Raw genomic sequence first — 18,482 nt, forward strand, 5'->3', positions numbered from 1 at the left:
CTTTGGCTCAAATATAACTAACATTTTCTTTAATTTACAGTTGTCTTGGCCATTTCCTGTGACCTTGGTGTATAGTTGTTTCAGCTGAAAGGTAAACATATTTCTGACGGTAACTGTAGATAAGTGTAGAAAAGATACCGAGGGAGGGATCCACCTCAAGAACAGATTAAATTTGTGTGTCTTGAGTTTATCTAATTTGTATCAATTTATTATTTTTTAAAATACTGGCAGCATTTTAATGACCGATAAGGATTAGATCAGTATTTAGAATTCTCTCTAAATAAATAAATACATACCATGTTTGTTTCTAGCATTCGAGATATTCCACAGTCTGTTTTATGTATAGCATAACACATCACCAAATGACTTTAATTCGAATGGAAGAACAGCCTATTTTCAAATACCGAGCTGAAAATTTTTAAATAAAAACAAGAAAATCCTGTCTTTTAATTTTTTCTGGTTATGTATCCAGCAGACAAAGGTCAAGAAATTATGTTTTATTACTGCTGGAACGAAATTTATTTTCATGACCGGTAAATGCATACGGTTAAAGTGGTTTGACTTAGGAAACTTAAGGTCTAACTAAACCCCATGTGCTGTTTGAATGAGATAACCTAATTTTTTGGGGCCCCGCCTCCTTCCAGGACCATCTGAAGCTCTTCCCATTTGGCCACTTTGTCCATTTTTCACTCTCCACGGCAGAGGTTGTTACCATGTGAAGGTTGGCACTGCAGTTCCCCGCTTGCCTCAAAATCATTTCTCTGGTCTGTGCGCACACTGCATCCGACCACCCTCTCTTTCTCTCTCCCTCTTTCTCCTTTTGTTCCTCCTTTTTGCCATTGACATCCAGCAATTGGTCTACAATTCATAGTGGACTGCCGACAGAGTTACGCACGACGTGAACTTTTGACCCTCAACTTCTTGACCTCGCTGGCAGCCGCGCTAACGAGTTCATTTCACGCTCAACGTTTCCAAACGGAGCAGCCGCTCCATTCTGATGTTTTATATTTTATGGGTACGGCGGGGCGCGCAAATATTCCAACATTTTCACAAAAATGAAAAGTGCATTTTGTAACACAGCCACGATGGCAAGTATTTCAGAACTCGATCGACCAAACGGATAGAAAGATATTGCGCCTTTTGTATCGTTAGCCTTTCATGAGACACTTATGGTGGGTTATGCAAATACTAAATGTTAAGTTATATTAGGTACACACAGAGTGAAGTCTGAACGCTCGATGGCAAAAAATAAGAACAAAAGGATGGTGAAGGAGGTGAAGGAACTGACAGACTGCATGTCTGTGAACTTGGCCTAAAGCGGGCTCTGCTGGCCATGAAAGGACATAACATCCTTCAATTTAATCCCTGAAATAAAACTGACAAATTAAAATATCTATATTAATTTTTATTATTGTTCATATGGAAATCATCGTCGGTGTCTATCTTACAGTGCTTCATTGACATAACACAAAAAGTCTATGAAAAACGCGGTAAAATGTTTTAAAAGTTGACTTGAACACCTCGCCAATTTAAATGTTAAATGAACACCAGCGTAAAACGGACAGAAGTATGCGGCACATGTACGTTGGCTCAGCAGTGAACTAATTCCACTGATTATAAATTTGTGCACCAGTTAGATTTAAGAAACAACAATCTCGAACAATCTTAAAGCGGCAGCACGAGCGCATCCTGGTGCAGACACTTGATTTCATATTTGACGTCGTTTTTGTTTCTCTGAAAAATTTTGGGAGATTATTTTTGGAAAAAAAAAAAATCTCTAAGACACGCAGGCAAACCCTGAAAAATAATTTTGAAAATATGCACAAAAAAGAAGATTAACATGTCTAAAATCGGCTTAGCTTCATCAAAATGTTTCCTGACATGTGAATTTTAGGTTTTAATTTATATATTTGATAGTAACATTCATAAGGCAAAAGCATAAGCGTAAAAAGAAGAAACTTCTAAACAGTCCCAAAACGTTGTATATGGATTAATTGTAATAATACTGCTGAATCACAAAAAAAACAAACTGCAGTACAATTAGTACTGAGTATATACGACTGTTTCAATAATAAAGACCAACCCACAGTATAATTTCAAATTTATTTACTTGTACACTATTGATGTTATTTTTTAACACGGCTAATATCAAGAGTTATGTACTGTCACCGTGCTTGTTCTACAATGTAACTCTTTTTAAAGAATAAATACGACTTTCCTGTATGCATTTCAGGATAAAGTTTTATAAATAAAATTAAAATTATCCAGCACACCGACACGCCTCAGAAATCTGTCTGGACTATGCAGATCCGAAAAAGATATGAAAAGTAATTAAATGTGACTTGTTACGTGAAAGATATAAACAGAATAAAAACATTATTTAAAAAATTAGATCAGCAAAATACCTTAATTAGGAGCATGTAAGAACGAAATATATATGTTTATGTGTGTGTGTATATATATATATGTGTGTGTGTGTGTGTGTGTGTGTATATCCGAGACAAACGGCTGATACAGGAAAGAACAAGCTAAATACATGTAGAAAAAAAGTGAATTTTTTTTCAGGTTGTGTTGACATGCAAGGGAAGGCGTAATTGTGTGGGATAAACTCATTGTATTGTACGGAGCCTTCCTTCTCCACGGAATAGAGGCCTTTGCAGCACTCGTCTGCTGACCTCGCCATGATCCCATCCCTATGAATTATTGATGAGATCTGTGCACAGATTACTCCTATCAATATGCAAAACGCATTACACTGTTAAAATGGCAATTTAATCGCTTGGAATCGTTGTGCTGAAAATGTTTAAAACCCGTGTCAGTTTGGCTACACCTAGCTTGATTTTAAAGAGCAAAATAATGATCCCACGTCTAATACGTTGCTATAGTCTTGAAAATTCAAAATAACCATAGAGGTTTGATGCTAGGGAACATGCATCAATAGTGTTCCGCCTAAGTACGAATGTTGTCGTTTTACACACCGCATCTTCCTTTTATTGCGCATTTTTTTCTTTTCAGTTTTCTTGCAGCCCAGATTTTGAGCCTTATTTTGGAATAACTTTGATTCATAATAAGTAAATGTTATGAAATTTCTACCACCTTCAAATTACACATTGATAGTAATTTTCACCTTTATACTACTACATTTTCCACATAGCTGTTTACCAAAATATGAATCTGACAATGTAATGCGTAAGTTTTAAAGGTGTAACATGCAACAGACAAATAGACTTACAATTAATCCCAAAACCTCTAAAGATGAGGGCAAATGGGAGAAAGACTTGGTTAAACTGCACTTTTACACTTTGAGACGTCTGATTTGTAGAGACATTTGTCCTGAAGATCAGGGTGAAGGACTGAAGCTCTCGGTATGAGAGGAAACCGGTGAAAAATGAAATGGAAGTCCTCGCCTTTCTTCAGTCAGAGCTTCGCTTTCCTGTTTACTCCCTTAAACTTCCTTAGTTTATTACACTTGAGAAGAAGAAAAAAATTCGTAGGACACCCTGTTAGATTGCACTACAACCTTACAAGCGACATCAGAGGATGGCTCGAAGCGCACGTCATAAAATACTGAGCACACCTTGAAATTTCAAATTGCTAAACGTTAAAAAACTTGACTGCTATAAAGAAAGATTTTCTTTCAGAAAAAAATATTTACAGGAAACAAACATATCTGGTCACCTTCCACACAGATTACACTGTCCATTAGGTTCTGTGGGAAGTAAATAATCTGCGTTTGCGCTATTTTATTTATATTTTGACGAGTTTAAAATTTATTGTGATGAAGATTATTGCGACCTGCGTTTAGTCAATTAGACATTTTTTCTGAAATCATACCTGTTTTCAAAAGTTTTCAAGTAACATTGTATTTGTCAAGCGGAAAAGCTGTAAAACAAACAAAAAAAATCAGTATAAAATTAAATGTTATTCAAACGATTTCTTAAAATGACAATGCACTCTGTAGGGTCTTTCTTTCTTTTCTTAAATGTGTTTTTCCAATACAGCCGTATTGTATTTCCAAAGAAGTTCAAAACACTCTGATTCCAGAGTATTGAAGTTAGGATACAAAGTTATAAACAATACGTTTGAGCACTAAGAGCCTGGGTTATCTACTTCAAGTTCGAAGCAGGTTCGCTGGGACTGAAGTTTCCTGAAAAAAATAGTTCTTTTGCAAGCTGAATAAGAAAATTTTCCCTAAACCTTTTGTTCCCTAAACTGTTGTATCGCCTCAACTCTGTAGTATGATTTAGCAAGAACAAATTCTAACGTCTAACTCCAAACATATTCTTGTGACATTTTTTTAAACAATTTATACGGCATATATTATTTCATAGCACCAGATTTTCCATTGTCATTCTTTTCAGATTCTTTTCTCTTTTTCAGTATCAAATGTACGTTGCGATCAGGAAATATGAACGACTGGGTATTTCCAGTGTTGGAGATTCTGGATCTGAATGTGTCGGAAAGTGCACAGCTCACACTTCTGAACTTCTGGACTATTAATATTATGCTAAATTGTAATATGTTTAATACAAATATTAGTCAGGGCATGCTCTACGATTTCAGAAGAACTTTATTGTTGTGCTCTTACGTTTCAGCGTTGTGTTATAGGTTAAAGCATCAGAAATCTCAGCACGTTTCCTGGTGAACCTACTGTGACCATCTCTGAAAGCTGCTTTCAAATTAAGTGTAATTCGTTCTGTCCTTGGACTCAGACATGCAATTAAATAATTAGAATGAGTCTATACAATGAAAATCAGCAGTACAGTTAACTTTCTGTCAAGTGCCTACAATGGGAAGTAAAACATTGTGATAAAATCAAATCATATAAAGTCAATCAAATAAATCAATCATATAAAAACAGCATTATATCTGTTAATACAATGATCAAGGACGGACACACAGACAAGCTGAGTACGTGCATACAGAAATGCGCACATTAACAATGAAAACATTGTTTGTAATAAAAAAATGGCTAGAAATGATATAATTGCATGGACTCACCACCACTGCAATCAACTGGGAAGGAGAGTCAATCGGGCTATTAGACGTGACACCACGATTGGTTAGGCTCATCCCGCCTTCCTTCCTCGCCCGAGAAAGAGTCATCAAGAAATTTGGATTGTGGAGGAACTGTTCTTACTTTAAAGTGAAAATGTCCTTTCTCATTAGGCTGCCGCTTTAAAATGTAACCCAGTGGCCGAATCGTATGGTAGCCACCGCAACAACCAAGAGCAGGACAAGTATTGGGACAGGCTTTGCAGTGTCCTCAGCAGTTACTGACCCTTTAGAATCCCTTCGACGCAGTTAAACCGTCACTTTCATTCTAGAATGTGAAATATATAGTACATTGTCAACTCCCCAAAACCATAAAACTAACTTTATGGATCCCACGTGACTTTTGAGAGCCAGTGAGGGGTATCTGTCTATGGCCTGGGTAATTTTTACGATCTTACTTCAAGATAAAACCCTCATCCATTTGACATGTAAATGTCATAGCTACTTTTGGTATAGTTTGGCAAAGCAAAATTGCCAAAGGGACGCAGCGTTCAGGCACACGGCTACAGGTTTCTTGGCAGAACTGCTGATCAGCTCTGAAAAGTAGCATGAGAAGTATCATAAGATTGGTGGGATTATTGGTAAGTTTACAAGTTCAAAGTTTGTTTATTGTGAAGGAGACCTCAACTAGATACGAGCGCAGTTTTAACTGTGACAGTCGTTCAGACTGAGAAGGAAATCCTGTTGAAACCGAAGCGTTTGACAGGAATGGGTGGCGCAAGTGAACTTTTTAGTGTGTCCAGTGTTGTCTGTTTTTACAGTTCTTTCTGTTATTTGTTGTGACTTTGAATATTGGCACGTTTCGGTCAGAGATTTTGTTTTGCCGTGAGAGAGAATTGTGTTCGATTCTGTCCGATTACACCTGCAAACGAAGCTGTTTGTGTGTTTTCAGATAGAGACCTTTTCATGCGATACCTTGAAGTTAAACAGTTTTTTTTTTTTCAAAACACATTAATGTGTACTTTTTCATGGACGCACGCGCACGCACACACACACACACACACACACACACCTAGACACACAAATGCATGAACATATTTGTCTGCGGCACTCAGCTGATACACCACAGTGTTATGAGTCGTGATTTGATGCAGGCGTAGAACAAAAACTGAAGAAACGTGGAGACTCACTACACAAATGAAAACATTAGGTCTAAATCAGAGAAACTTTATTTTTTGTTATTTTCACTTCATGTTAAGCTACAAACAAATACAAAAAGCTTACTGGCAAAATGCTTACAAGCAGTCCGACGTGATAGATGCCATTTTTCACAGAACGTCTGTCATTCACTCCGTCCACTACAAATAGTCTATTGGTCACTATATAAATGTGAAATATGTACATCTGGTGTGGGACATCAGAGTGATCCAGTAATATACAGTTGCCATTTTCACTGAATTTTACACACGTATGTACGGACACAAGAAGCCAGTGCTTACAATTATTTTCTTCTCTTTTTTTCAAAAATAACTGAACGATCTGTTAGCATGGCAAAAATATATTAAATGAACAACAGTATATAACAGCATATAATGTAACCAGGATGTGGAACACAGAACGAAGCTCCTGCAGAAGCACTGACATTACGACTAGTCTAATTTCATTTAACTTCATATTATTGCAAACTTAAAACTATACATTTGTTATAGATCGTAAATAAGTTATAACATTTAAGAGCTCACGTGAAACATGCTAACCTTCAAGAAAGCTTCATCATGGCACTTCACACATAAACTATACTCATAACAATAGCAACAGGCATTGGAGAGCATTCTTCTCGTCCAGATAATATTTACCATTGTAATAAAAACAGCAACAGTTAAACACACGTTATGTGTTAGCAGTACCACAGTGGAATCTTAAGATGTCTAAAACATCAAGGACATACCGAGAGGGGCTGCACTGTACAGTACTCAGAGGAATAGTGTTTTATTTTCTCGTTTACTTCTCATTGTACTCTTTGAGTGATAATCAGGGCTGGAAGGCGCTGCCCGCAGTTGCAAGGCTCATGCTTTTCAGTTTATTGTCTTTCTTCCATTTCATCCTCCGGTTCTGGAACCAGATCTTAATTTGGCGTTCCGAGAGACACAGCGCGTGGGCTATCTCTATCCTCCTCCTGCGGGTTAGATATCTATTGAAATGGAACTCTTTTTCCAGCTCTAGCGTCTGGTAGCGGGTGTATGCAGTTCGGGCCCTTTTCCCATCTGGTCCAGTCATATCTGAATAGCGTGGACAAAACGTAGGGATAACCGTTATTAAAACGCAGACTCATTTTATCACACAGCGCAACCAAAAAAAATGGCCATCTTAGGTACGGCACGCATGCACACACAATGGAACAATTTTGACACAGATCGATGCCTTTACAACACATGTCAGAATTAATGCTGAACGTTGCGGTTCACAAAAGACTGAATTCGGCTTTTTGCGCGTGCGGAAAAACCGAGCTCAGTCAAAGTTGCACCTTCTCGGTAAAACTGCAAGCTCCGCTGTTTTCCATTTTATTATAGCTTCTCTTCTCTCCTCAGCTGCTGTGTGTGTGTGTGTGTGTGTAGCACAGCCCGGAACTTTTTCCTTTACATGTTTCACGCTGCCTCCGCTCCCTCCATTTTACGACTGTTTTTCTTACTCTAAATATAAACAAGTCCTCGCACGTAATAAGGAGAAGTTTCCAAAGGAATTGGAACTTCACAAGTCTGCCCGCTATTGCCCTCTGTTCACCTCCTCTTTCCCTTTGAGTTCCAGAGGCTACGCGTGAAAGATTTATGGTGCTTTTGGGGAACTGCCTCAAATAAACCCTGATCCAGGCTATATAACGTCAGCTCAACACAAAACACTACACCGTTTAAAAAAGAGCAAAGGCAAATTTGCAGAGCGTCGGCATATATACCATGGCTGATATGTAGCTTCCGCATCCAGGGGAATATTTGCGGCGCCTGCCCATCGCCCGATGCTGTGGTCGAGGTCGCCGTGGATTCTTGCTGCTGCTGCTGCTGCTGCTGCTGCTGTTGCTGTTGCTGCTGCTGCTGCTGTGTCCGGGCGATGGGGTTGCTGCTTCTGTTCGTACCCTCCTCAGTCTCGGAAGAAGCGCTCGTTTCGTCTAATTCTGTGAAATGCGCGCTGCTGCTGCTGCCGGTCGTGGTGTTGTTCTGGTCCGAAGGGGAAGCGGAGCTTTTCAGTCCCAGAGTTTCGGTGGTGCTCGCGCAGGGATGGGAGTCGGGAGACGAGAGCGAGCAGCTCGACGGCTGCCTGAACCGAGACTCGGGGGCCGACGGCTGGAACGCCCGGGAGTTGTCACCAACAGCCCCAAAGTGGTTGTTGGCCGTTGAACGATTGACGCTCAAGTCCATTCCATTGTAGCTGTAGCCATAAGAGCCCGAGTGCATGGTGCCGGAGTCCCTGTACGAGCCGCTCATAGCGCTGCTGCTACTTCCATAATTTAGTAACTGGTAGTCGGGGCCATTTGGGTAGCGCCCTGAGAACGAGTTTACAAAGTAAGAGCTCATTTAGCTTATTGTGGAGGGCTTGATTTGTAGATCTCGCTCGTTATAACGCCGTGTTTTCACGATTTATGATGTATTAATGAATTATAGCAATGCACTGTACTTCGTTTTTGCTATGTATGCAGCCAAATATGGGGGGGTGGGGGTGCGTTTGGGAATCACGTGCTTTTGTTGACCAGTCGTAAATTCTCACTGATGACTTCAAGAGGTAATTCATGCTCTGTGGTTACAAATGATGACGAGATGAGAATCGTTAAGCTCGACTCAGTGTGCGCCTTTCCTCGGCAAGGTTGTGCTCCGTGTTGGCAGAGAGCGTCACCTACCGGGAGCTTAATTTATTGCACAGAAGAGAGGATTTCTTTTTCCGTTTTATTCAGGGCTTTTATCTAATTTCCCTTCCTACATTCTGCTTTTCGCCAAACATACCCTTATAGTTAATATTAACCTATGGGTCGTCTTCACACCAAATAATAAGTAATAAACTAACATACTGTACTGCCCATAGTGATGACAGAAATATGCATGGAACAAAAAAGAAAAAATACTGAACCTTTAACAAAAGTAAAAACGCAAAGGCGAATACTGCGATGCTGATTATTATTAATATTATTTAAAATAACCGTTCGTTTTTGGATAATACTGCGGCTTCGTGCATGTAAGCATTTTAGTTATGCTAGAAAGCGGAGGGATTTGGGATCAATAATCAGAACATCAAAACTGATACAATGTAAATACCCATCATTAAGGACGTCTTTTTTATTCTTTTATTTTTTACTCTATGCACCTCAGGTGCGTCGTTACTCTATTCCCATACTGGTTTTACTGAGAAAATCAGCGTTTTTAAGTCTTTATTCTTGCAACAGCAGTGCGTCAAGGAAAGGTTAAGTGCAAAACAAACACATTTTTCGCCACCTTATTGGAAATTGTTGATATTGCTGAAAATTTGCAATTTTGGAGTCATGCTGTAAGTGATTTTTTTTATTATTAAATTAAAAATGCCTTGTTTATACGGGCTTATAACAAACTCTAATCGATTTTTCCCTGGTTGCTTCAGTTTCTGAGCGCTTTCCACCATAATATTCCATTTAATTGCTGTACTTGAAAACGCTTGGCAGCAGGTGAAGGGAGCTGGGCGTTGGTGGGGGAGGGGGCGTCTCATGTGTTAAATGTCAATAAAAATGCGTAACTGCCCACTAACTGCGTAATATGTTAACTTTCGGTATTTGCTCTTTTGTATGGACGTTTCTGAAAATATGTCATAAAGTACTTGAACAAGTGCGATTTGTAGATCCTCAGCAGAGATGCGCCTGATTAATTAAAACAACGCCAGGTTATACTCAAGGACAGACACTCAAGGAATGCGGGCCAGTTCCAACCGAAAATATATCTAGTATGTTCAGCTGTACTAAGTAATGTAGCACAATCGTCCCGGAGGGTTTCTTCTAAACTGTCTAAAATACCGCTTAAAGATATTTTCCGGACCTCCGTTTTGATGGAGCTCCTGTGAGGACGGTTATACCGCCACTCCTGTAAAAAGTTATTGCTTTATATGCTGTTGATGCATGCCTGGATAATGCCTGAATCTTTCTCCATTTTCCGTCACTATGAAACACAAACAGGACTTCTGTGGCATAATCGTGTCAGTACTCAATAAATGAACAGGATGTCAGTGTTGTGATCAGGGGGGCCTTGGTTCGTTTAATAAGACAGAACAGTTTAGTGCTCAACTAACTGCTACTAAAATAAAAAATATATATATATGTATATATTAACTAGACTTGACTGTTTTTATTGGACAGAGCATCGTCTGACAATCATTTTTATGACATTTACAGCACAAGTTGCCTAGCGCTTTAAAATACAAGAAAAACACATTGTGTGATTCCTCTATTAGATACCTTCCGCCACAAATGTACAAACACAATCATGTATAAAGTTAAACGTTAAAATATAAACATTATCATCAGTCTATGTACTTCTGAGTTATCCTCTGACTCGGTTTTACTCCTAAATTTTTCCAGAAACTCAACATGTCGACGCCCGGTATTTAACGTATGAAGGAAAAACGACATTTGAACGTGCAGGAAACCATTTCCCGTAAAGTATGTACAGTTTAAATATGAACATGAATCTGACATGTTTATCAAGTAGTTGTTTGACATGAGACGAGGCACAAACATAGTCATAGTCCAGAAATAGTATTAAAAATCACACTTGGAAAATACGATGGACGCCAGGAATGCTACAACAGAACCACTGAAGGACCACTATACTGGTGCACATTTTTAAGGAGTCGAGTCTGTGTTTTATTCAACTGCACAGTAGTCATGTGTGTGTCTTCTTCTCTTTTCCTATCCCTTATTCCGTCCTCTTTTCTTCTTCCTCCTCGGCCGTGCTCTGTGACGAGTTGATCAGTTTGTTCTCTTTTTTCCACTTCATCCTGCGGTTCTGGAACCAGATCTTTATTTGGCGCTCGGTGAGGCACAGTGCGTGCGCGATCTCGATGCGGCGCCTCCTGGTCAGGTACCTGTTAAAGTGGAACTCTTTCTCCAACTCCAGGGTCTGGTACCGTGTGTAGGTCTGACGACCCCTGCGGCCGGTGCTGCCGAAGCCCCCTGTCAAAAAGCAGAATGAGAAGAATCATTGAGGGCTCCGTTCCCCTGGAAAAGCACAGCCTCAGCTTGTTTCACTTTCTTTTACCACTATCATGCTTCTGGCAAACGGAGCTTCAGATGGAGAAGTTTATGACAAAGACAAATGTGTCCGAAATCATTCAGCGCGTGTGTTTTCAAGCCAAGCGCGACATGAGACGAAGCTTTTTCTCAGACCCAACAAGATAACTGTCTAAATTTTGTGACTCAAAAAAAGAGCCATAATTGAAACACTTTGTAAATAACTATTAATGCACATCGGGTACAGTGGCACAGTAGCAGTGAAGTAACACAACCATGCTACTTCTACTCTTACAACAAATAATAATAATAATAATAATAATAATAATAAGCAGGATTTTTTTTACATTTTAACAGTTTCAGTCCTTCACAGTTTCATGAAAAGAAGGTCACATTACAAATCAAGAGAGATTATGCTGTTGGCAGTCCTTCCTTTGTGAAAAAGGAAAATAGAGACCGTATGGTATTTAAACTGCTTTTACTGCTTGCCCTTAGTACACAGGCAAAACCCTGTCTTTTGCCTGCCTGAGTTTGAAATGACATTTGATTTGCTCTGTTAATTGTAAGCACAATTAATCGGTCATAAATCAGAAAACCTTCGACCAAAAAAACGACAGTATAAACTGGCAAGTGCATTCAGATATACACGCCGTGTGTACTTTGTGTGTGACATAAATGATCGGAAACTTTGCGACGCCATATGGTGGAATGAAAATTCAATTTATATACATCTCTCAGTTTTGCAAGCGCAGTTAACTGGTTAAAAAATGTAAATGCGGCCGTAACCTAATAGTCACTTCTGGGGCGAAATAAAGGTGAGCTGCAGAGGAAAGCCGAGCAACGTTACACTCACTCTGCCTCTAGCTTGAGCGCCGGACATGGTGCTGCCTCACTGCTACTGTATCATGTGCAGCCTGTGCGCAGTTTCTGCACAAGCCACGCGCTGCATGAAAACGACCTGAGAAGCCGGGGAGAGGGAAAAGGAGCGAAGACACGAACTCACCATTGCACGAGTTCATCCTCTGCATCCACGGGTAGACTGGAGCGCTGGACTTGAGCTCCTCGCTGTCAGAGAAAATACTTTTTAAGTGTCCCGAGGAGTCAGACTTGCGCTGCTCCGGGTTCAGGAGGAGAGGGTGCTCGTCCAGGCTGCCGAGCGCACAGGCGGGCTCCTTCTCTCTGTAGAAGCTGCCCGCTGGGTAATCGCACGCACCGGCGGCGGTGCTGGTCCGCCCGTAGCCGCTGCTGCTCTGGTGGTGGTAGTAAGATGGGTAAGACTTGTCTTGGACACCGCTGGCTCCATAGGCAGCTCCAGAATAGTGTCTAATAGGATCCGTGTATCCCGAGGAGTATAACGGTATCTGTCCCAGGAAAGACTCCTGTCCGCCGGGCAGAGTCACGGGGAAAGTTGAGTTTACAAAATAGGAACTCATTGGGAGGGCACGCTTCTTTCCCCCGCTTTATGATTTGTTGTGTTATATATTCCAAGTGGTTTAGCTATTAGTAGTTTATCGGAGATTGGGTTTTAGCTGAAGGGGGGTGGCGAGGTGCCAGTGCGGGACAGAGGGGAACTGTACCATCTGATCAGAGGCTGACCAATCACGAACGCCCGTGATGGCAAAACAGCACCCACGAGGGGGTTCTGCGTGCACGCGCACGGGGGACCCCCGCACGAACCAGAAAGCTCAGACGTTTTGCTCCGTCTGGCCTCCGCTTCCAATGAAATCACGCAGTCTGACTCATTTTAAGTGTTACATTGAATATTTATTCACATTTATAAACGTGCGTCACAATAAATATATTTCACCCTGCAGTGAGCGTTTCAGCAGCTCTTCGAATCTGGTGAATTTCTTAATTACGTTTTGCATTTTGTTTCTTTTACATGCTGTAAATGAAATATTGCGAATACGAATTTCTATATAATATTGCCTTTGTGGTTTCCATTTGTTTACGTGGGAGAGCGACATGCCAGTCTATACTTTCTGTGAGTTGACATAGATTTATAAAAATGAATTCTTGGCATTTCAAAGATATCCATAACAAACTAATCAAAACACCAGCAGTAATATATGTCAGCAACAATTACAGCAGATGAGATATAGGTTAAAATTTACAAACGGGTACAGCATGGCGTGTTTTGTTTTATAGTGACAGTGTGTCGAACATGATGCAGACGTCACAGTGCTACAAAATATTTTTCTAGGTGACCTTGTTTTGAAGGAAATTATTAAAGTATTTAATTCAACTTTTCTTTTTCGGTATTCTGTCTCATGACACACAGAGCAGTGTATGATGACTGTTTTTATTAATTGCGTCTTCCAGCAAAGCACTTCATTCACACGCTGTGCTTTCAAATTTAAAGAAAATTGAGTGAGAAAAAAAGTAAAAAGCTGCAGACATGTATTCCCCAGTTTCCACACCTTTCTTACCCTTCGGAAATAAATTTAACACACTTACATTTGCAACGAGGGAAAAATTGAAATTAAAAACGGGAAAAAATGATTTCAGTGGACTTGTTAAATTTCTGTTTCTAATGTTCATTTGATACTAATGGAAGTTCTCCCTTATTTGGGTCTCGTTCTTAAGTTTCTGCTATTTAAAATACACGTTGGTGTTTTGGTAATGTAAATATTATCCAGTGTATTTCTTACTTGGTTTTTCTGGCGACCCCTTTGTGAGACGCACAATAAATTTAGGGAGAGAACAGTTCAAGGAAACGGTATTTCCCGACAGATATGTTGTATTTATTCGAGTTTTTCTCCTCGCAGAGCCTCCGTTTGCGCACCGGTTGTACCCAGAGCCGCGGAGAACACTTGTGGAGGGCTGAGAAAACATGTACTGTAAGGGAAAAAAGGTGGAAGGTAAAGTTTGGAAGAGGAAACAAGTGGACGGCGGAAACTGCAGCCAGGATGCGTATCTGGGAGGAAGACATTTTAAGTTCAGCTGTGCAGAATGAGCCAAGAGTGTGTAGCTGTGGCTAATGTTGAAAATCTTCGTGTGCCAACTATCTTTTGCCTTGTAAGTATAAACCACTGTATTCCTGTTCGAGTAAACGGGTAACTCTGCGTGCGCGCGCACGAAAATAGTTGTTCAAATACTCGTTTTTCCTTCATAGTCCACGAACGTGTATAAGGCCGAAATGCTATTAGTTTTACTATTTCTATAATATTCCTCTTTGTACTGTTGTTTTTTTATACTGCCAAATGGCTTTCAAGTTTTTTATTTGAGATTTTCAATTATGCTTTTCTACGTGTATTATTAATATTATACTTTTCCTCACAAATGCATGTTGTATGTTGTTCTTTTAAGAATTTTTAACGTTTAAGAACATGCGGTTATGTTGCAGAAAATATTATTAAAACTCATAATAAAAATGAGTTCGTGTGTCTGCTGTGTTTTCAGTGGTTTAACCAAATAATATTGTTAATTTAGTATGCAGACATAATATGTGAAAAGTTTAGGCACAAGCTTACTTACATACTCCTTTATTTTTTTTGTATCAACAAAAACCATGCGATTTGGAGAAAGCAAAACGATTAACCTATTTATGTGTTTCTTAGTAAAACGAAGAAATGAGGAACTAATGTTCCGAAAGTAACGTGAATTAAAGTCGAAGAAAAACTGTCCACCCAAATGACAAATTTTCACTTTAAAGTGTCGGGGAATATGCAAATAGGCACGTATCACAGGTACTATTCTTAAGAGGGGAAAAATAGAAATTTACCGGAATATTAAAGTGTTATTGGCGTGAAATGAGTCGTTCTATAATGAGGTATTCATAAGTTTTTACTAGAGAGTCCTCCATAGCAGAGATTGCTTTAGCTGCTCTAGACACAAATGGAGCAACTATTAAGGCCTCCGTGGCAAACGGAGAAGGGTTGCGCTGCTGAGAACCTCCAAGCAGTTAAGGAGAAACTGAATGCGGATCGCACCTTCCTCTCGTTCCTTCGTTATTTCTGGAGAAAGACCTCCTGTTCACAGCTATTCACACACATTCAGAGGCTGCTCAGCTAGTCGCAGCGCTAACTCGTCTAATGCTCTTCCCCACTCTAATGTGCAGACTAAGAGGTCAACATTTTATTGCTTTGCCTGCTTTACCTCCTTTTTCAGCTGCAGGGCTACAAATTTATAATGTCTGGAATCTACAAATGGAGACATCGTCACTCGTCCAGTGGAACACTGCGTTTCAGACAATGACAGTTTTACAGCTCCTTAAAATCAACATCGTTTTTTAGAATTTTTAGAGAATAAACCACAACAGCAACAAAACAGCAGCAAGAGCAGCAGCAACAACAACAACAATAATAATAATAATAATAATAATAATAATAATAATAATAATATAGCCGATAAAAGTATACATCCTACAAAACCTGTTTTGCGAAAATGAAACACATAAATAAAGGTGGAAATGCAGAAAAGTAGAGCGGAGTGCAGATCGCAGGCTGAATGAACACAGAAACCCATTCGGTTAACCTTGGAAAGGTCAGTTGTCGATGCTGCCGACAGTCGAACAAAGACACTCAAGGGAAGGGTAACAGTAACCTGGATGAGCCAGATTCAGACCAACCAAAGTGTTCGTACACAGCAGGAATGTACAGTACAGCATTTCTGTTATTTTGTATTTTTTTATGACCCCCGCACAGGACCTCCCCCCACTTCCCTCGAGGTGGTGCCGCTATCACAGCTGCTTTTCTATTGTTTCTTTTTTTCCAACCTCAAAACAAGGTAACAGTTCTCGTTCACAAAAGGACACACAAGAACATTTTGTTCATCCACCACCATTTGTGTGTGACCCGCCACCTCGGGCCTGGACACAATTTTCCCTTATTTCGAAGTGAACGCTAGATGGCCCCACAGAGCGGAAAAAGAGCAGACTGCTGCAGAGCGACTGCAGTGGTTTAAATCTGGCGATACTACGACCTCAGTCATTTTGTGGAAGTTTGAAACTTCATAATGCATTATTCAACTTAATAAGTACACAGTGTGAAAACCGCTCTGTTTCATTATTATTCTTATTATTATTGCCATTCCTTTTCATTATCAACTGGTTACGTTACATTAAACAATTACATCGCTATAAATATAGCTATATACTCCATTGAGCAGTAATTTCACTTTAAAGTACAGTTCATTTCATCTGAAACGGTTTGCAATAATGAACACGTTCTAAAGAAACAAACTGTTAAAATACAACTAAACTTAAAACTTGTGATCTACCGTTATTAGTTATACTGAATAACTCTAACTGTATTTAAATAATTTCAAGGTGACTCAGAAATGGAACATGCAGAATATCAAGGAATTACTTCAATACATCACTGGTAAAATGTTTGTGGCAATAGCAGAAAATACAGGCCAGTGCGGAGAGGAGGAGGCAGAAGGAGTAAATGGTATGAGTATTATCTTTGTTAAATTTTCGAAAGTTCTCCAGCTAACCTATGAGCTAGATCAATATGAAAAATGATAGAATGTAATGAGGTGATCAGGTTAAGGCAAGAGAAAGCAAGTCAAGATTCTTTCCTGAAATCTGGAAATAATAATTCATTTAAAAAAAAATTTAAAAATATGTTTTTTTTTTTTAGATCTGGCACCAACGTGCTTTAACGTTAGGGACCTGAAAGATATTTCAGGTACAGCCCTTTGCATTGATTTTTCTCCACAGTGCAGAGCGCAGCAGTAACAGTGGTGTCGCATAGTGGTTTTGCTCCATTTTAAAAGCGACCAAGAACACACACACACACATTTTCAGAACCGTTTCTCCAAAATCTTGCTGGCAAGAGAAGAGCTCCGGTCAGCACCTCAGCCGCACCCGGACCGGATACCACCAACATTTCAAAGGAAAGAACCGTCAAACAAATCGATTGAGCTGCGCGTTTCACTTTCGAGTGTCATATACACACCAGAATCGATTCGCACCCCTGCAGCACATCTTACATCACCACCGTGACACACGGAGTCAGTGACACGGTGAAAATGAGCACGAATAACACTAAATGTACAGTATGGAGCGGAAAGCAAACGCACGCGTCTGAGCAGAGCAGCGCGGCCACATTCGTGACTGCGCGCTTTCGTTACGCACACATGTGATATGGATGCGTTTCGCTTTCAGTCCCAGGGCTTGAAGGAAAAGGCGAATGACAGCCAATCCTACCTTTGTTGACCATTCTTCATCATGCCCCTCGACGGCCTGGAGGAAATCATTAAGTTCTTGTTTTTTGTCTGACCTTATTGTTGCTCCAATCTGTCCCGCCATTAGCGCGAGGAACCGTCCACTTCCATCTCTGTCATTTACATTAGCAAAGTGAGCAGGATCCCCGTATGAAAAATGAGATGATCTCCATCGAGCCCAGATTTCGTGTTCACCCCTCATTGCAGCGGAAATCCTAATCAGACTCGGCCACATTAGCATAGCAGGACGGAGCGGGCTCGTTCGTTGCAATCACGCACAGCAGAAACCATAACAGTAATCATATGTGTATTTTTCATTTATACAAAAAGAAGAGGAGCCAAGAACCTTTAAGGAGGACAGTGTTGCTACAGAAGGCGTGGTGGCCGAAAGAATGCTCCAATATAACCACTTGGGAAATCATAAAAAGTTCATGTTCACGGTTAACTATCCACATGACCATCCTCGGCCAATCCCAGGACCCAGCCACTCATAAAGTTCTATCACAAAGTTGTAAATTTTCATAAAACAACAAGGAATTTATTGCATTTCTTCGCGAGTGCTTTAGCAGCAGTCATCTCTCCGTCGCCATCTTTTCGCTGCGAAAACCGAGAGGAACGGAGGAACCGCGTGGCTTTGGACGGTGTTTAGTGATCCTGCTTATGCTGCCCGATGTGTGAGAAATATCATGTGTGTGAAACCGCAGCGATGGATAGAGCGACTGTCCGAGCGCTGACACTGTTTCATTGTGACACTGTAGCTTCGGTACATTCATGGAAATATCCCACACTATTGCATATAAAGGAATTTTACATTTCTACCTTCAAGACTTTACTCAAATTAATGGGGAAAACAACAATTCACATTTGAGTTCTGAAATAAACGTCCAAGTGTTTTTCTTATATAATTATTATTTTGGGTAATTGATATATTACCTAAAGCTCACAGTAAGCAGGCCGCGTGTATAAAAGAGAGCTGTTTCTTGTATACCTGTGCATTATCAGTTGACATTAGTGCATGTGTGCGGTACTTTGATGGTTTGTGTAATTTGTACTTTCCACAAAGTATTAAACAGTGAATATT

At 40.0% G+C, this 18,482-nt stretch overlaps 2 protein-coding genes across 4 annotated transcripts; both read right to left on the reverse strand.

Annotated features, from left to right (window-relative positions):
• Positions 1-6,936: 6,936 nt before the first annotated feature.
• On the reverse strand, positions 6,937-8,992 carry hoxb5a (homeobox B5a). The gene is made up of 2 exons (XM_018726353.2): positions 7,946-8,992; positions 6,937-7,274 (listed from the first exon to the last, which is right to left on the reverse strand). Exons 1-2 carry the CDS (start codon positions 8,559-8,561, stop codon positions 7,027-7,029), a joined length of 864 nt encoding a protein of 287 aa, XP_018581869.2. The 5' UTR covers positions 8,562-8,992; the 3' UTR covers positions 6,937-7,026.
• Positions 8,993-9,204: 212 nt separating this feature from the next.
• LOC108918799 (homeobox protein Hox-B6a-like) lies at positions 9,205-17,831 on the reverse strand. 3 transcript variants are annotated; one of them, XM_018726351.2, is made up of 3 exons: positions 17,385-17,831; positions 12,234-12,480; positions 9,205-11,173 (listed from the first exon to the last, which is right to left on the reverse strand). In XM_018726351.2, exons 1-3 carry the CDS (start codon positions 17,640-17,642, stop codon positions 10,917-10,919), a joined length of 762 nt encoding a protein of 253 aa, XP_018581867.1. In that variant the 5' UTR covers positions 17,643-17,831; the 3' UTR covers positions 9,205-10,916. The 3 variants fall into 3 exon arrangements, with proteins under 3 accessions (XP_018581867.1, XP_018581866.1, XP_018581868.1); XM_018726350.2 differs by having other exon boundaries at positions 12,234-12,609; positions 17,385-17,825; XM_018726352.2 differs by lacking the exon at positions 17,385-17,831 and having other exon boundaries at positions 12,234-14,826.
• Positions 17,832-18,482: the final 651 nt, after the last annotated feature.

Source organism: Scleropages formosus, chromosome 21, assembly GCF_900964775.1.
Source record: "Scleropages formosus chromosome 21, fSclFor1.1, whole genome shotgun sequence".
NCBI classification, from domain to species: Eukaryota; Metazoa; Chordata; class Actinopteri; order Osteoglossiformes; family Osteoglossidae; genus Scleropages; species Scleropages formosus.

Coding starts and splice junctions, on each gene's coding strand:
- hoxb5a (XM_018726353.2), bottom strand. CDS start 8,561: ATGAGCTCTTACTTTGTAAACTCGTTCTCAGGGCGCTACCCAAATGGC. Junction 7,275..7,945: donor GAAGCTACATATCAGCCATG/GTATATATGCCG, acceptor CACGCTATTCAG/ATATGACTGGACCAGATGGG.
- LOC108918799 (XM_018726350.2), bottom strand. CDS start 17,642: ATGCTAATGTGGCCGAGTCTGATTAGGATTTCCGCTGCAATGAGGGGT. Junction 12,610..17,384: donor ATGAAGAATGGTCAACAAAG/GTAGGATTGGCT, acceptor CCCGGCGGACAG/GAGTCTTTCCTGGGACAGAT. Junction 11,174..12,233: donor GAGGATGAACTCGTGCAATG/GTGAGTTCGTGT, acceptor GCTTTTTGACAG/GGGGCTTCGGCAGCACCGGC.